The sequence below is a fragment of the Saccopteryx leptura genome, chromosome 13, assembly GCF_036850995.1.
Source record: "Saccopteryx leptura isolate mSacLep1 chromosome 13, mSacLep1_pri_phased_curated, whole genome shotgun sequence".
Lineage (NCBI taxonomy): Eukaryota > Metazoa > Chordata > Mammalia > Chiroptera > Emballonuridae > Saccopteryx > Saccopteryx leptura.
In genome coordinates, this window is record NC_089515.1 from 14,436,116 (window position 1) to 14,454,200 (window position 18,085).

The 18,085-nt window shown below is 42.1% G+C and overlaps 1 protein-coding gene across 1 annotated transcript in view; it reads right to left on the bottom strand.

The window, feature by feature from the left end:
• TDRD1 (tudor domain containing 1) overlaps positions 1-18,085 on the bottom strand; it is a 40,636-nt gene that overhangs the window by 22,245 nt on the left and 306 nt on the right. The window contains exons 2-10 of the mRNA XM_066355440.1: positions 12,872-13,199; positions 10,404-10,462; positions 8,966-9,110; positions 5,845-5,950; positions 4,573-4,633; positions 3,189-3,293; positions 2,779-2,961; positions 2,119-2,262; positions 1,228-1,402 (exon numbers count right to left, since the gene is read on the bottom strand). Of these exons, the coding sequence (XP_066211537.1) occupies positions 1,228-1,402; positions 2,119-2,262; positions 2,779-2,961; positions 3,189-3,293; positions 4,573-4,633; positions 5,845-5,950; positions 8,966-9,110; positions 10,404-10,462; positions 12,872-13,166 (1,273 nt within the window). The 5' untranslated portion in view covers positions 13,167-13,199. The remainder of the gene's footprint in view (positions 1-1,227; positions 1,403-2,118; positions 2,263-2,778; positions 2,962-3,188; positions 3,294-4,572; positions 4,634-5,844; positions 5,951-8,965; positions 9,111-10,403; positions 10,463-12,871; positions 13,200-18,085) is intronic.

Consider the following 18,085-nt stretch of genomic DNA (forward strand, 5'->3'; position numbering starts at 1 on the left):
GGAGGCAGTCAGACAGACTCCCGCATGCGTCCGACCGGGATCCACCCACCCACCAGGGGGCGATGCTCTGCCCACCTGGGGCATCGCTCTGCCACAATCAGAGCCATTCTAGCGCCTGAGGCAGAGGCCCTAGAGCCATCCCCAGCACCCGGGCCATCTTTGCTCCAATGGAGCCTCGGCTGCGGGAGGGGAAGAGAGAGACAGAGAGGAAGGAGAGAGGGAGGGGTGGAGAAGCAGATAGGCGCTTCTCCTGTGTGTCCTGGCCGGGAATCGAACCTGGGACTCCTGCATGCCAGGCCGACGCTCTACTACTGAGCCAACCGGCCAGGGCCAGTAATGCTCAGCTTTAAAGATCAAGGCAAAATTCCCATCAACACTTGGCAGAAAACTTAATGCAATGATTTCACTTCAAAATTCTGCTTAACATAGAAGATTCAGTAGCACCTCACTGGCATGCTTAGAAAGACCACCTTTTATGGGAAAAAATGAACTCAAGCACGAGATTACTTCTTCTCAGATATCAAGTACGGCTGACACAAAGGTTAGCCAGCACTTCAACTTCTCTGAAATAATATCCAAAAGCTGACGTCATAGTATGAAACATATATACCAATAAAACAAAACACAGATTTCATTCTTAATTACACCACAGGATTAACTGCGTTCTCTACTGAGTCACACGCTGACAGTGAGCCTCTAAGGAAAAGAGTGGACCGTGGAAACTGAGAGGCCATGACAAGCACTCCGTAAAGGTCACATTTCAAACAGATAGAAAGCCCGAATGCAAGAACAGGATTCCAAAGTGCTTCCATGTCCACAACGTGAACACAATGTACTGATACTTACAGTCTCAAAACTAACAAAACGCAAGGTTGTTCAGAGAAGAAGCAAAGATGATAAGAATGAATGAACACAGAGAGAAAGGAGCAGAAATCAGGACTCCACATAAATTATGGTCGTATTAAAAGGATAACACAGTTACCCTTATCCCCATACGAAGTCTAGATCCAGCCTTGCAGTCCACTCAGTTCTATAAAACTTGCATCATGTCTTTTACAAACTGCCAACTGCAAGGGCCGGGCTGAGGCCATGCTTTCATCACAATCTGAATGACCCCAGAACAGAGCTTACTTGGTCTCACTTCATGTGTCCATGTCTTCTCCCAGTAACAGGTGGAGACACAATAACATTTAACAAGATTCCATTTAAAAGAAAGACTGATATTACCTGAACTTGGCAGTGTAACATCCACAGCAAAGGTTACCACTTCCTCTTTTAAGATGTCGACAATCTTTACAGAGCAGTACTGCTCCATTTTTAACAGTGACTTCACAGTTTTGATACAATCATGACTCCAATTCCCCTCTGCTGGGAAAACACCATCCACAAAGCACTTTATGGCCTGAAAGATTTTGTGCAAGTTACTTAAAAAAAAAATCTGCATTTGAAAATTTCTACTTAATTATGTGGAGACTTTAAAATACATATATGCTTCATGCAGAAATATTATCAAAGGTCTTCAAATACTAACCAGATAAACAATTTTTTTTTATTTATTCATTTTAGAGAGGAGAGAGAGAGGGAGAGAGAGAGAGAGAGAAAGGGGGAGGAGCTGGAAGCATCAACTCCCATATGTGCCTTGACCAGGCAAGCCCAGGGTTTCGAACCGGTGACCTCAGCGTTCCAGGTCGACACTTTATCCACTGCGCCACCACAGGTCAGGCCAGATAAACAATTTTATATATAATTATTTTCCTCTTCAGGTACTTTATTTGCAATGCTTTGATTTTTAGGACTTGAAGCTTGAGAAGTTGGTATAAGGATAGTAATTATCCCTCAATTAACCATACGAATTCAGGTCACTTTCAAATAGTATAATAAATATAAAAATGATTATTTTTAAAGAGCAGATTGATAAGATGTGCCTAAAAATGCTAACAGTTTCTCACCTGAGGTAGTACTTAGCCAAAAACAAACCAACTGAGTATTTAGCCACATAAAAAAAAATATCCCAATAGGAACTCATGGCAGAATAGAACAAGCAAATAGTGTGCCCATCAAAACAAAAGAACAGCTCTGTTGGGACACTATTAGGAATTCAGAAAGTAAGAGACTCACACAAGGGGGAAACAAGTCGATGTTTCTGTTTAGTTGCTGAATTCTGTTTACTGGAAGTAACTCTTCATTTCCATAATCAATATATAAGACTTGTGCCGACTTCTGTAGCATGTCAACATCTTGAATCACGACTCTGTTCCAGGTCTGCGAGGAAATAAAATGGTACTCTACTTCGAAACAGCATTTCACAATCTTAAGTTTAAAAATTCTCAGCCAATCTACAGGACATGCAAAGGCAAGACTACTGTTCTATTCCAGGGCACCTGATTAACAAGAAACACAATTTTCTAATAATCTTGCTAAGAAATCCCTAAAATTGTCTAATCAGGCCACTGTAATATGCAGAAGTACTGCCAAGCTGTCCTACCCAGTGGATTCTATGACACACGGATGCTTCAGACACACAAACCCAAGCTCCAGACTAGCACTCAGTCTGTAGCCAGCACCTGTGCAGCCTATAAACAGAGCTGGAGAGAGAGCGCCGGCGCAGGGAGGAAGTAACCAGTCAGAGCCTGGAAGATGGAGGGAGGAAGAAAAACCCACATCTGATCAGTCTCGCTTTTAAGACATCTAATGCATCATTAAAGCCCTGGTTTCAAGTGGATATAACCAAAGTAAATTAAAACATCTTCTTAAATAATTCACTGCAATAGAGGTTACCTGATAGACAGTGTACTTGGCAACACAAACTTCCCCCTTCACGGGGATGTAATTGTCTTCGCTCACTGTATTCGCATATGCTTCTTTTAAGCTTGCAGAGAGCTGGTTCATGCATTCTGCAACTTCTGAAGAATATAACTGCACATAAAAGTCACTCGGGTGTTTGAATTCAGTAACTGTACCCTTTCAAAGATAAAGAAGATGCAATAATTCACTGGGAACACAAGCAAATGTGAATTTCTTAAAGCTTTATAACTAAGATACAATAAATATTGCAAAAAGTTTCTGCAATCTTTAACAATTTCATCTGGTTATATTTTGAAGCTAACTTATGAATTCAAAATAGAAAACAAGAAAAGAAAATCTATAGTTCTTTGGATCTCTGTCTATGGAGATTAAACAAAAAATACCTTTATTTCCATGGCTTTCCTAAGTTGTAGACTTCTCAAATCAGAAAACATTATTTTATCACCACCGATGGCTATTTCTTTAGTAACTCCAAGTGGAAAGTCATTCTGGTTTGGAGAACACAGAAGAGAGTCACACACAAACATGTTTCAATGACACTGTAGACATTATTTGCTGAAATCAGGTCAAAACAGCCTGACTTTTAGGCTTGGATAAGAGAACAGAGATACTTCTGTTCAAGAGTTCAAGTGTTCATGTTCAAGAGGCCCTAAAACCCACTGTCCATAGGCACTGTACACTGCACTGGGATCGCCCAAGAATCATGCCGTGATGGCGAAGATGATGAGTTCATTAAAAAGAGGGGTTTAGTTTTTAAGTTTGCACTTAGTAACATTTTTGGAGGAGTAACTATTTGAGGAAGTCAGACTGTATATATTTTTTGATAGGGTCTGAGAATTTCAGCACAGTGGTCCCTGGGAGGAAACTGCCTTTCTGGCGCCTCACCTTGGGACTCGTCCCTAAGGAACAGGACACAGCCACCCTGTCTTGGATCAATGCTACCTCCCCACGCCCCTGCATAGAACAAAACTACCAGGAACCCCACTGAGATGTGAACAACTTTCTTTTCTTTTCTTTGGTATTTTTTTCGAAATGAGAAGCGAGGGAGGAAGGCAGACAGACAGACTCCTGCATGTGCCCAACCAGGATCCACCCACATACCCACCAGGGGGTAATGCTCTGCCCCTCTGGGGTGTTGCTCCACTGCAATCAGAGCCATCCTCAGTGCCCGGGGGCCAGCTTTGCTCCAATGGAGCCTTGGCTGCGGGAGGGGAAGAAAGAGACAGAGAGGAAGGAGAGGGGGAGGGGTGGAGAAGCAGATGGGCGCTTCTCCTGTGTGCCCTGGCCGGGAATCGAACCCGGGACTTCCACAGGCTGGGCTGACACTCTACCACTGAGCCAACTGGCCAGGGCTAGACAACTTTCTTTTTAAATACCAGCCAGAGAAGGCTCAACATGATCTCTATGTGAGCTAGACATAACCAAACCAAAATTCTTCAGATTATGAATGATTTATAACTAAGTTATTCAAACAGAAGAAAGGCATCAACAGAAAAAAGCTCATTAGATAACTGGTGCCATTAGAATCCAGGACACAAGCTCGAGAACGTGGGAATGCAGGGACCGCAGGGAACGAACTCGCTCTGTCCAAGCAGTTTTACCGAGGCATCGCCACTGCAAGTCCTTTTTGGAAAAAGGCTGGGCAGGAACAATTCTCAATGACCAAAGTCACCAAATCAATCACTAGGGTGCACAGATACATTCAGCAGGAAAACTTTTGTGCTTAAATAAACACTAGTGAAATGCAGAAATAAGTCCGTGTCATACCTCATTTTTCACTTCCATGTTTTTTGTTTCAAAAGATTTCTTATCTTCAAGTTTGTAGAAACTGAAATAAAGCAAATGATTATAACACTTATAGTACAGATCCAATTAAGAGTAAGGGCAACAATTACATTAAATTCTCAATGAAATTCAGAAAGAGCAAAACAGCTTCTTCCAGACAGAATCACAGTAGTAGTAACTGTTGATGCAATGCCGGTGATGCAATGGCCCACCCTATGCACGTGAGTGCTTCTTCCAAGAGCCACCAAATGAGAGAGAGAGAACCGCAATCTCCAATCCTCAGTTTTCTTTTTCTTTTTTGGAGACAAAGAGAGTCAGAGAGAGGGATAGATAGGGACAGACAGACAGGAACGTAGAGAGATGAGAAGCATCAATCATTAGTTTTTAGTTGCAACACCTTAGTTGTTCACTGATTGCTTTCTCATATGTGCCTTGACCGTGGGCCTTCAGCAGACCGAGTAACCCCTTGCTCGATCCAGCGACCTTGGGTCCAAGCTGGTGAGCTTTGCTCAAACCAGATGAGCCCGCGCTCAAGCTGGCGACCTCAGGGTCTCGAACCTGGGTCCTCCGCATCCCAGTCCGATGATCTATCCACTGTACCACCGCCTGGTCAGGCCAACCCTCAGTTTTCTTATTTGTAAAGTGGAGATAGCCACTCCATCAATTAATCATAGTTTTAAGAAGCAAATGAGGTTACAGTATACAGTATATGTGACACTGTTTTGTAAACTGGCAAATAGCACACAAGTAAGATCCAAGAGTTCTACCTTAGTAAAATTCAGTAAAGTACATATAACTAAAAGTAAGACTTTTATAACGCTCTAATCATTACCAAAAAAGATAACTCCAGGTATTAACTCTTAATTTGTCCAAACTAATAAAATTATATTCATGAAAACCCATAAGTGTGTAGAGCTGTTGCTCATTTCATATTTGTATACTTTACCAGGTGTCCCCAAACTATGGCCCGCGGGCCACATGCAGCCCCCTGAGGCCATTTATCCGCCCCACCCCCACCCCGCCACACTTCCGGAAGGGGCACCTCTTTCATTGGTGGTCAGTGTACTGGAGTACTATATGTAGCGGCCCTCCAACGGTCTGAGGGACAGTGAACTGGACCCCTGCATATACCTCAATGAAAAAGTGCAAAGTAAGAACTTCTGCAGTTACCCAATTTGATCCTTTTACTATCAGAAAAAACAACAGAATCAAGTGTTTCAAAATTCTCCAACGAGTAAGAACACACACACTCACCTCTCCTGCACAGGTTTGCACACGATGCTGTGTGCCGACCAGTCCTGTACCTGGCACACTGTGGAGCAGTAGTACGTCTGCTTGCACCGGGAACACCGCAGCGATCCTACGAAACACAGCCCGGGACATTTTGTTCCAAATGATCTGTTGCCCAGAGCCAGACATTTTCAAAGACCAGACATACCAAACACTGTTCTATTAATCACATCAAGATTATTTGAAGAGGCTGTTTATAATTAGGTGTCAGGATTAAACTTTTAAAGTGCTCTCCAAATGAAGAGACAGGAGTGCAAAGATGAAAATGAGAGGGTAAAGAGACTGGCAGCATCACCAGCTCTCTTGAAAAGGAGCCCAGGACGTGTGCTATGAAAGGAGCAAAGGAAACAAAACCTGTGGCCGGGAACACAGACTATTTTTTTTTTTTTTTTTTGTATTTTTCCGAAGCTGGAAACGGGGAGGCAGTCAGACAGACTCCCGCATGCGCCCTACCAGGATCCACCCAGCATGCCCACCAGGGGGTGATGCTCTGTCCATCTTGGGGCGTCGCTCTGCTGCAATCAGAGCCATTCTAGCACCTGAGGCAGAGGCCACAGAGTCATCCTCAGTGCCCGGGCAAACTTTGCTCCAGTGGAGCCTCTGACATGGTGGATCATGTGCCTTTAAAAAAAATACAAAAAAGGCCCTGGCCAGTTGGCTCAGTGGTAGTGCGTCGGCCTGGCATGCAGGAGTCCCGAGTTCGATTCCTGGCTAGGGCACACAGAAGAAGCGCCCATCTGCTTCTCCACCCCTCCCCCTCTCCTTCCTCTCTGTCTCTCTCTTCCCCTCCTGCAGCCAGGGCTCCATTGGAGCAAAGTTGGCCGGGGTGCTGGGGGTGGCTCTATGGCCTCTGCCTCAGGCGCTAGAATGGCTCTGGTTGCAACAGAGCAATGCCCCAGATGGGCAGAGCATCGCCCCCTGGTGGGCATGCCAGGTGGATCCCTGTCGGGCGCATGCGGGAGTCTGTCCGACTGCTTCCCCGTTTCCAATTTCAGAAAAATACAAAAAAAAAAATACAAAACAAAAACACAATGAAAATATTTACAGGTAGAAAAACCCAGGGAGTTGTTGAAATAAAGTATTTTTAAAAAATTCTATTGATATCTGGGCCAAAAAAAAAAGTTATCTAAAAAACAAAGAAACCACAACAAAACAAGGCCATGAGTGTCTCCACTCTAAAATAAATAGAAAAAACAAAGGAACTAAATATATAATTAGCCAGTCAGCACATGAAAAGCTGCCCAAGATCGCTGATTGTGAGGGAAATGCATTTTAAAACCACAATGAAATATCACTACAACAGGGGCTAAAATTAAAGAGATGGCAACCCCTAACGTAGAAAAAGAAGTGAAGGAACCAGAACTCATTACCAATGGAAATATAAAATGAGGATTCCTTTCAACAATGGTTTGGCTGTTTCTTAGAAAGTTCAATAAATACCTTCCCTTCTGACTCAGCGATTCTCGTAGGCATGTACCCAAGAGAAAGGAAACATACGTCCGCACAAAGACGTGCAAACATACGCAGAGAGCTCTTCTCATGCTGGTTCAAACGACACGGCAAACTGTTCCCACAAAGAAACAGACCCACAAACCATGGCCGAATCATACAATGGAATACTACTCAGAAAATCACAAAAATAATTAATGTGCATGCAACATGACTGAATCAAAAATAATTATACGCCTGACCAGGCGGTGGCGCAGTGGATAGAGCATCAGCCTGGGATGCAGAGGACCCAGGTTCGATACCCCGAGGTTGCCAGCTTGAGCGCGGGCTCATCTGGGTTGAGCAAAGCTCACCAGCTTGGACCCAAGGTTGCTGGCTCGAGCAACAGGTTACTCAGTCTACTATAGCCCCATAGTCAAGGCACATATGAGAAAGCAATCAATGAACAACTAAAGTGCCACAACGAAAAACTGATGATTGATGCTTCTCATCTCTCTCCGTTCGTCAGTCTGTCCCCATCTATCCCTCTCTCTGACTCTCTGTCTCTGTAAAAAAAAATAAAAATAAAGAAAATAATTATACCATTGATTTGAGGGGGGAAAAGAGGGATAAGGGAAAGACAGGGAGAGAGAGAAGTAGAGAGAGGGAGAGAGACAGAAGCATCAGCTTGCTGTTCCACTTAACTGTTTCATTTAGTTGTACTCAGTGACTGCTTCTCATATGTGCCCTGACCGGGGATGGAGCCTGCAGCCCTGGTGCATTGGGACGACACTTTTTCTACTGAGCCACCCAGCCAGGGCTCAAAAATATTCTTCTAAATTAAAAAAAGCTTTACACAAGAGTCCATACTATATGAGTATTACTAAATTAATTTATGATTAAAAGGAAAACCAGTGGTTGCCTCTAGGGAGTCCAGTGACTGGGAAGGGGCATGGGGATACTTTCGGAGAAGAAGATAATATTCTGTGTCTTGATAGGGGTGTAAGTTAGTACATTTCAAGCATGGACGTTTTATCTAAAAAAAAAGACTATAAAAAATAAGTAAAGCAAGCCCTGGCTGGTTGGCTCAGTGGTAGAGCGTCAGCCTGGCATGCAGGAGTCCTGGGTTCGATTCCCGGCCAGGGCACACAGGAGAAGTGCCCATCTGCTTCCCCACCCTTCCCCCTCTCCTTCCTCTGTCTCTCTCTTCCCCTCCCATAGCCAAGGCTCCATTGGAGCAAAGTTGGCCCTGGCGCTGAGGATGGCTCTGTGGCCTCTGCCTCAGGTGCTAGAATGGCTCTGGATGCAACAGAGCGATGCCCCAGATGGGCAGAGCATCGCCCCCTGGTGGGCATGCCGGGTGGATCCCAGTCGGGCACATGCGGGAGTCTGTCTGACTGCGTCCCTGTTTCCAACTTCAGAAAAATACAAAAATAAAATAAAATAAAATAAAATAAGTAAAGCAGCAGCAAGAGCAGGAGAGTGAGGACGAACAGAGGGTAGCATGGTGGTGGTGTTGAGGCTGAGAGACGGGTACACCACTGTATATATACTATACTATTCTGTTTATACTTCATACATTTGACATTTTCTGTAACAAAAACATTTTTCAAACGTGTAGAGGAATAATCTGACACACTGGAAGCAACACGCTCACCAAACAGGCCACAGCGATGGCAAGTCGTTGACCAAACAGGAGGTCTTAAGGAGTTGAAGAGGGCTGAGTCACTTATGGACCAGAAATTCTCAGCTGACCTGTGTATTTTTTTGGACTTTGCAGGAGACACATTATTTCTAGGCTCCTATTAAGAAAAATAGAAAAGGAAAAAAAAAAAGGAAAAGAGAGAGAGAATAGCAATATTAAAACTTTGTAATAAGATTTTAAAAATACTAAATTTGGAATTTCCTCTTCTGGAAGATAAAGAGCTACATTTCCCTATTCTTTCCATTAAATACAACTAAAATCCCAGGACTTATACATAAAACACACACAAGTAAACTCTGTGAGAAGGCAGCAGACAGGCTGGGCCCAAGAAGAACCTGGCCACGAGTTCCCTGGGCTCTCTGTTCGCCTCGTCCATTCAGGCACGCGCTGGAGAAGCCGGCAACCCGGAAACAGGCTCAGACAATAAAGGGCCCAACCAAAAGCTTGTTCTCTCTAGTCAGGGCACAAATAATCAACCAATGATGGCATGAGTAAGTGGAACAACAAATCATTGTTTCTCCATCTCTCTCCCTTCCACTGGAGAAGATAAAAACACTAACACTGGCAAATACAGATAGAGATGTGGGATGCAGAGAAACTTGACACTCACGCGTTCTCAGTGGGAATGTAAAATGGTATGGCCACTCTGGAAGAAACTCACAGCTTCCTAAACTAAATACACAAGGTCTACATAACCCAGAAACTGCACTCCCAGACATTCATCCCAGACGGAAAAGAACCCTCATGTTCACACAAAGCCCTGTACATGATGAGCAGTTCTGGTTGTAATATCTCACAACTGGAAACAACTCAGATGTTATCTTAATGCATGAGTGGTTAAATAAGCCATGGAATATTACTCAACCATAAAAAGAATCAAACTATTGATACAGCCAACAACTTAGATGAATCTCCACAGAATTACACTGAGTGAAAAAATCCAATCCCAAAATTATTTCATTTATATAATATTCTACATATGACAATATTTTGGAATATTTACAGGTTAGATTACTGGCCACCAGGGGTTAAGGAAGGAACAGGGACAGGTGGGAAGTGGATATGGCCATAAAAAGGCACATTAGGGCTCTTTGTAGTGATAGACATGTCAATATCCCGGCTGTGAAATATACTACAGTTCTGCAGCCTGTTACAACAGCAAGAAACTGGGTAAAGACTACCCAGCATCGCCATTATTTCTTACAGTTGTATGTTAACCTACAGTTACCTAAAAAGAAAAACTTGAATTTTTTTTAAAAAGCTACTAGGTGAAAGAAAAGTTTGACCTTAACCTGCATATCGAATAATTCTTTATTAATGCAATACAAAAACATGTGTAGAATCTTTTATCCAACTAAAAACACCAAACAGGAAAAACCCCATAACTTACACTATTTGCTTCTTTGGGCAGTAAGTCATTTCCAGCATTTAATGGTGACACTGAGTTTCCTGGGGAGGAAAAAAATAAAGCCTAATAAAAGTCGAATGCTAACTTAATCCTGAAAATGTAAAATACCATAATTAGGTAATGCTCAGATAATAAATCTATACAATAATAATCTTAAAACTACACTATAAATAAGAAACATCCTACTTTTTCCTAAGGAAAAATAAGAATTTGTCTGGAATTTCCTTGGCTACTCATCTTATTGTGAACTTTTCTCCTTTGCTAAGAGAACAATTCTCAGACTTTTTGGACTCAGGACCCATTTACACTCTTAGAAATCATTGACAACTTCAAAAGGCTGTTGTTTACATGGCTTATTTTATAAATATTTATTAGTACTACAAATTATAAGTATTAGAAATTTCAAATAAGGCTCTGGCCAGTTTGCTCAGTGGATAGTGTCAGTTTGGTGTACGAATGTCTCAGGTTCGATTCCCAGTCAGGGCACGCATGAGAAGTGACCATCTACTTCTTCCCCTTCTCTCCCTCATCCCATCCCATAGCCAGTAACTCAATTGGTTGAAGCACTGGCCCCAGGCACTGAGGATAGCTCGGTTGATTTGAGCATCAACCCCAAATGGGGGTTGCCGGGTAGATCCTGGTCCAGGTGCATGCAGGAATCTGTCTCGCTATCTCCCCTCTCCTTACTTAAAAAAAAAAGAAAAAAATTTCAACTAAGAATTTAAAAATATTTACTTTAAAAATTACAAATGCATCACATGTTGACAGAGTTTTTTGAAAAACAAAACAAAAAACCAGAAGGGTGGCACTGTTTTTTACATTTTTGCATATCTCTTTGGCTTAACCATTAACAGCTGGGTTTGCATACCTGCTTCTGTGGTCAATCTGTTGTGATACGTTGCTGACTGAATTAGCTGAAGAAAAGACGGCCTAACACAGGTATGTGATTGCAAATGAGTATTTAATGGTCTTCTCGGATAAGTGTGAATATTTTCCTTTAATATCACACCATAACTCAAATAGTACTTTATTAAGGGTTAGTTGCAATGTGGAATCTAAACTAATCAATAAACTTTCCACATCTGCATTAGAACCCATTGATCTCTTGCACTCTGATGAATTTTTATCCATGCATGACTATGCAAAATGATGCACTGATCATTTGGAAAAAACTGAGAAATTCTGAGTTATGCAGGTCTTTCAAATGCTGGCATATTTCATTATACCACATCAAAAAAATAATGTGTTAATATCACCATGCATCTCACCAAAAATGTCTTTAGAAGTATTGGGAAGCTGTCAAACTCAGAGTGACAGACCCAAGTTGTGAAATTCTCATTTTTGCTTGAAAGCTTGAATTTTATCTTTAGCAATGAAACACTGTCAGCTGTTTTCCTTGAGGTGACAGGCACACTGACTTCATTTCTGAGAAAATGACTGTGAGATACTGAAGTCTGAATAACCAGAGTTTGTCATTCTTTTCAAGTAAAAATAATGTTCCCCCAAGATGTTTTTCAATCAGACCACAACTCAATCGTGCTTTTCATATTCAGTAGGAAGCAGAAGGTAGGGGGATAATTCCCATTTTGTCACACAAAACACTAAAAAATACCTGAAGACAAAGGTCAAGACATTAATAATTCATCCCGCTTCATCAAGGATATTCTTAAGAAAAACTGTCACGTCTGGCTTTTTTTGTCTTACCTACAAGTAGATGGCAAGGAGAAGAGCTCAATGACTACTAGGCTCAGTTGGTGGCCCTGCCTCAAGCTCAGCTGATCAAGTGCCAACAGTTTTCCCCACCTTTGTTTTTGCACATCAGTGTCAAGTCCGCACAACTCAAAGGGCAGGTAATATTTTAGCATTAATAGAGAAATAATATTGACGTGTTGGGGAAGCCCAGAGGCCCAAGGGCCGCACTCTGAGAACCATATCACCGTAACATTAAAACATCACCTCTCCCGTGGGTCCAAAGAGGCTATGTTCTAACAGGGTCCAGTCTCCTTCAACAGCAGGTTTTTAAAATGATTTTTTTTTTTTAAGTAAACTGAAACAAGTTAATGTCTTAATATATCTTTGTGAACTATTACATGCATAAAGTTAGGACAATACTGTATTTTAAAAATATGGTCAATCTTTAGAACACCCGTAAAAATTCAATGTTTCCTTTCTACAGTCTAGTAGGTATTGCTCTCTGTGGGGGAAAAAACTCATCTGTAGACATTCTCTCCCCAGGACTCCTTTCTGTGACTAATCTAGTCAACGGTGGCTAATTGATATCTGGTTTTCCCTTCTAAATTAGTATTTAAATGCAAATAGTATAGTAGCCATTTGATTATTGTGTTAACAGCCCACTGGTGGGTCAATAAATACACACATGCGCACACACACTTGTGAAAAGTCAAAGAAATCATAGAATAAGTAGTACTAAGCCTGTAGTTCTCACTCACCTGTTGGCAATGTATTCCTGTCCCCTTTGGATCCAATCACATCTCTATTGATGCCAGGAGCATTTAAAGACACTGAATTATCTTCCTGAATAGCCAAATACTGTTTCGTTTGCTCACAAAGCAAAAAACTGTTTTCATTTCCAGTTTCTGGGCTTTTCGGCCTGAAATTTGGGTGGTTAGGATGTCCTCCAAGATTTCTTAAAGAATCATGTGATGGAAGCTTGCTTTCATTTTTCCCAAAATTAAATGGCTCTGTCATTTTATAAGTAGATGTCTCCAAATTATTTCTTGACATCCCATTAAGCGACAATCTGGCACGGAGAGAAGTCTAAGGAAAGAAATGTATTTAAAAGGCAGCTTTTAATTGCAAAATTAGAACTGCAGGCCCAGGTAATTTCATTTTTATGTAATGGCTAATTCTCATGAGCATTTCCAAAGCAGCTGGAACCATGATACCAAAGCCTGGCCTACAGGAACAAGAGGAGGACTATAACTAAGTACAAAGTCCAAGTTTAACAAAATTCAACAAGGCAACCAAAGACCAACTTGAGACATCCAAAGAGTAATCTCATAGCTCTACACCGCCACCACTTTTAAGAAGCACTGAGGCCGGCAGCCCTTGGGCAAGGGTGGCGCGGTCCTGGGCAGTGCTGGTGGACCCACTCCCAGCACCACCACCACCCACGGCCAGCCCTTCCCGGCGGTGCCTGGCCCGCCTTGCCATCAGCGCCTCCCTCAGGGGCAACGCAGCGGGCTCCAGCTAACTCCCTGCGCTTGGCATCCGGCAGCGGCCATCGGCAGGCCCGCCAAGCTGTGCCCAGTCTCCAGCTCCCACGACCTCCCAGTAGCTCCCGACGCCATCCGCCTCCCCACCCCGTCATGCTGCAGCATCTGAGCTCGCTGCCCACGCAGATGGATTACAAGGGCCAGGAGCTGGCTGAACAGATGTTTCAGGGAATCATTCTTTCCAGCAATAGTTGGATCTATTCACAGGCAGTGACTGAACAGTTGTCTTTCTCTCTCTCTCTCTCTCTCTCTCTCTCTATATATATATATATGTATAAGGTCTACCAGAAAGTTCTGTCCATTTTTGGAATAAAACAAAATACAAATTTTTCTTACCGTCAATAAACTTTATTAAATAATATATTTCCACACCAATTGTATCTTCCGAATATGGTCCGAAATGGTTTGCTGAGCTGAATTAAGCCTTTCTGCGATCTCAGATGTTGTCAGGAAAGGATCTTGCTCCAACATGGTCTTAACAACATCGTCATCGATCAAAGATGGTCGCCCAGAACGGGGCTTATCAGAAAGGTCAAAATCACCTGTTTCAAATTTTTCAGACCATCTTCTGCATGTTCTATCGGAAACTGTACCTTCACCAAACACTTTCAATAAATTTCTACATGCTTCTGTAGCATTTCTTCCTTTTTGAAATTCGTATACAATACAGTGGCATAAATGAACTTTATCAGTAGACATGGGTACACTATTGCTTCACACGTAAGACTAACGTGAATCAACTTTGTTTTAGTTAATTTGCTACGTCAGTATGTATACATTAAGTGATAAAAATAGAGAGGCACACATGCACCAAATAAACATGTGCTTACGTGTCAAAACTTGTTGTGATAGAAATGGACAGAACTTTCCGGTAGACCATATATATATATATATATATATATATATATATATATAGTTATGGGCGGATTTGCTTTTTCCTGTTTGCTGACACTTCCTCATGGCCCACTTATCACCCCACCCTCTCAAGTGATTACTTACCTCTTCAAGACCTAGGCATAGAAAACAAAAAATCAGGGGAAAGAAAAATGAAGAGGCATGCTAAAAATGAATGGTTGGTGCTTTCATGATTCAGCTTTACCACTGAACCTGCTTTTGCATTGTGTGAGTTGAGCTAAATTTTCACACTCAAACCAAGAGCTAAAAAACACCTAAGCTCTTGGTATAGCTGTGTATAGATTTTGTTCTCTTTATACAGTGTGTCTGTAAAGTCATGGTGCACTTTTGACCGGTCACAGGAAAGCAACAAAAGACAATAGAAATGTGAAATTTGTACCAAATAAAAGGAAAACCCTCCCAGTTTCTGTAGGATGGGGCAGCATGTGCGCATGCACAGATGATGACGTAACACCATGTATACAGCAGAGCAGCCCATGGCCATGCCAGTCGAGATGTGGACGGTACGGAGGAAAGTTCGGTGTGTTCTGTGGCTCGCTAAATTCGAATCTGTGACCAAAATGCAACATGAATATCGGTGCGTTTATAACGAAGCGCCACCACATAGGAATAACATTACTCGGGATAAGCAGTTGAAGGAAACCGGCAGTTTGGTGGAGAAACCCCGTTCTGGTAGGCCATCAGTCAGTGACGAGTCTGTAGAGGCTATACGGGATAGCTACCTAAGGAGCTCTAAAAAATCTGTGCGTGAGCCCACATTGAACTGCACTGAATAGGTATGAAATTGGGAGAGTTTTCCTTTCATCTGGTGCAGATTTCACATTTCTATAGTCTTTTGTTGCTTTCCTGTGACCGGTCAAAAGTGTACCACGACTCTACGGACACACTGTATTTCACTTCTCAGTCCAGCTTTGACGGACGGATACCTAGTTTAGATCTCTCTATATAATCTTTGTGTGAAATGGAGAACTAGCAAATACAAGTATGTAGTTTTTTTTCAGGTCTACAAAAATAATATATGCCTCATAAATGGTAGTACAATTTAACTATCAAAATTTTACAATTCATTATTAGTTAAGCTATTATAATATTTTCAATTAACACAGCCTGACCAGTGGTGGCACAGTGGATAGAGGGCTGACCTGGGACACTGAGTTCCCAGATTTGAAACCCCAAGGTCTCCAGCCTGAGCAAGGCGTCACTGGCTCGACTAGAGCCCCCTGTCGAGGCACATATGAGAAGCAATCAATGAACAACTAAAGTGCCACAATCACAAGCTGATGCTTCTCATCTCCCTTCCTGTCTCTCTTGCTCAGGTGTCCCCAAACTACGGTTCGCGGGCCACATGCGGCCCCCTGAGGCCATTTATCTGGCCCTCCGCACACTTCCGGAAGGGGCACCTCTTTCACTGTTGGTCAGTGAGAGGAGCACTGTATGTGGCGGCCCTCCAACGGTCTGAGGGACACTGAACTGGCCCCCTGTGTAAAAAGTTTGGGGACCCCTGCCTTGCTCATAAAAACAAAACAAAAACAACAACAAAAAACAAACTATAGTACAAAAAAAGCTTGTGAAAAAACAGGAAAAGGATTTTCGTGTTTTGAAAGAAATATCTTGAACCCTACAACAAAATGGTGATTGATTAAATCGCGTCATCACCTACCTTTGCAGCCTCTCAGAATCCCCTTACCCCCTTATACTATGTCCTTTGAATATGAACCCACTACCCAGAGTAACCTTGCTCTGAGCCAGCCTGATAACGACTTCCCTTCCTAGTCATCCTTCACAATCTCAGCTGTTCCCTACTTCTTGCATTTTCCCCATATGCTCTGCTTTAATAATCTCAGCTAAACTTCCATAAATTTTAATTTGTATCTACTGCTCTTATCTGTGTGCACCATCTGAGAAACTGTTATCCAGAAATTATGTTGGTTTGTTCTTATCCTTTTAATCTTAAAAATACTCACTGTTCTGCCCAGGGCACATAATAAATGTGGACAAATAACTCCTTTTGAACTAGTGACCTACAGCTCTGTCTGCAGACCACAGGCAAAACTTGCATCCATCTTTGCAAAACTGCTCGGAGGGAAAGAACTGCGGAGAACTGAAACTAGCCTGAGTAATATCTAAATGCTAACACGGTTGTGAACAGAAGAAAAAGAAATAGCAGAAAAATTTTCCCTCTAGGTGTCCTAAAACTTGCACCTTATTTCTTGCTCTAAATAAGGCCTAGCTTAATCCCATGACAATGCAAAAAAAAATAATGACATAATGAAAAAGAGATAAAACAGCCACATTCAATGGTAGGGTACTCTCAGTGGGTCAGATCCTGGAAGGGTCGCTAGGAGAAGGCCTGCAGCTGGGCAGCTACAGTGGGCGACCCTGCAACTTCCAGGGAGAACATTCCTGTAGCAATAAGCACACCTCAAGTGGAGGATCAGAGGAGAACCACAATGGTGGATGCAGGCAGAACAGAGAGAAAGAGCGTGAGATTCCAAAGGAAAGTAACCTCCAGAGGAAATTGGGTGGGGATTCAAACACTGGCTGACCCTAGACCCTGTACAAGAAATATAAAGAGCATGTATTAAATATCAGGATAACTACCAGAAGAATAAAAATAGAATGCATAACTTTAAAAATAACAGGGAAGCCCTGGCCAGACAGCTTTGGTTGGTTGCAGTATTGTCCCAAAGTGCAGAGGTTGCCGGTTCAATCCCCGGTCAGGACACATACAGGAAAAAAACTATGTTCCTCTCTGTCTCTCTGTCTCTCTCAAGTCAATAAAAATTTTTAAAAAATTTTAAAAAATGGGGTGGGGAATTTCAATCCAACGGAAAAAAAATTCAAGCACAATAAAAAAATCAAATGAGATGACAGTACCAAGCCCAAGTAATCTAGATATCAATGATTTAATCTCAATGAACACAGGAAAGAAGAGAACCAGGAAGGAAAACCTGATGTTCTGTGCCAAAGGCACACATAAAACAAAATCATATGGTAAGCTTGAAAACAAAATTATATAGTGAGGTTGAAAGTAAAAGGACTAAAACATATGCTACACAAATAACCCAAATAAAGGTGGAATGCTAATATTAATAAAACAAAACTGAAGGGTTCAAAGAAATCCTTGACTCACGAAAATGAAGGAGGAGAAATTCAATCTTGCAATGGTAAGGACATACCCTCTTGACAGAAAACAGTGATAATTATTCTAGTAACAATAAATTTGACCTAATAGGGTCCAACACAACCAAGAACACTCATTTTTCAGATACTGAGCATATGCTGGACTACAGGTCACCTCAATTAACTCCAAATAAAACCCCCAAAAACCTATAAAAAGAACTAGTATCATACAGACCACACTCACTCACCACACTAGACACAAATCTCCATCTCAGATTTCACTTCCCTGAAAATCAGCCTGCAATTCACTAAAGGGTGAAAGGTTTGTTTATATTTTTTTTGTTTTAGTCTAATAGCGATAAAATATCACCAAGGGAATGATAGCAAATA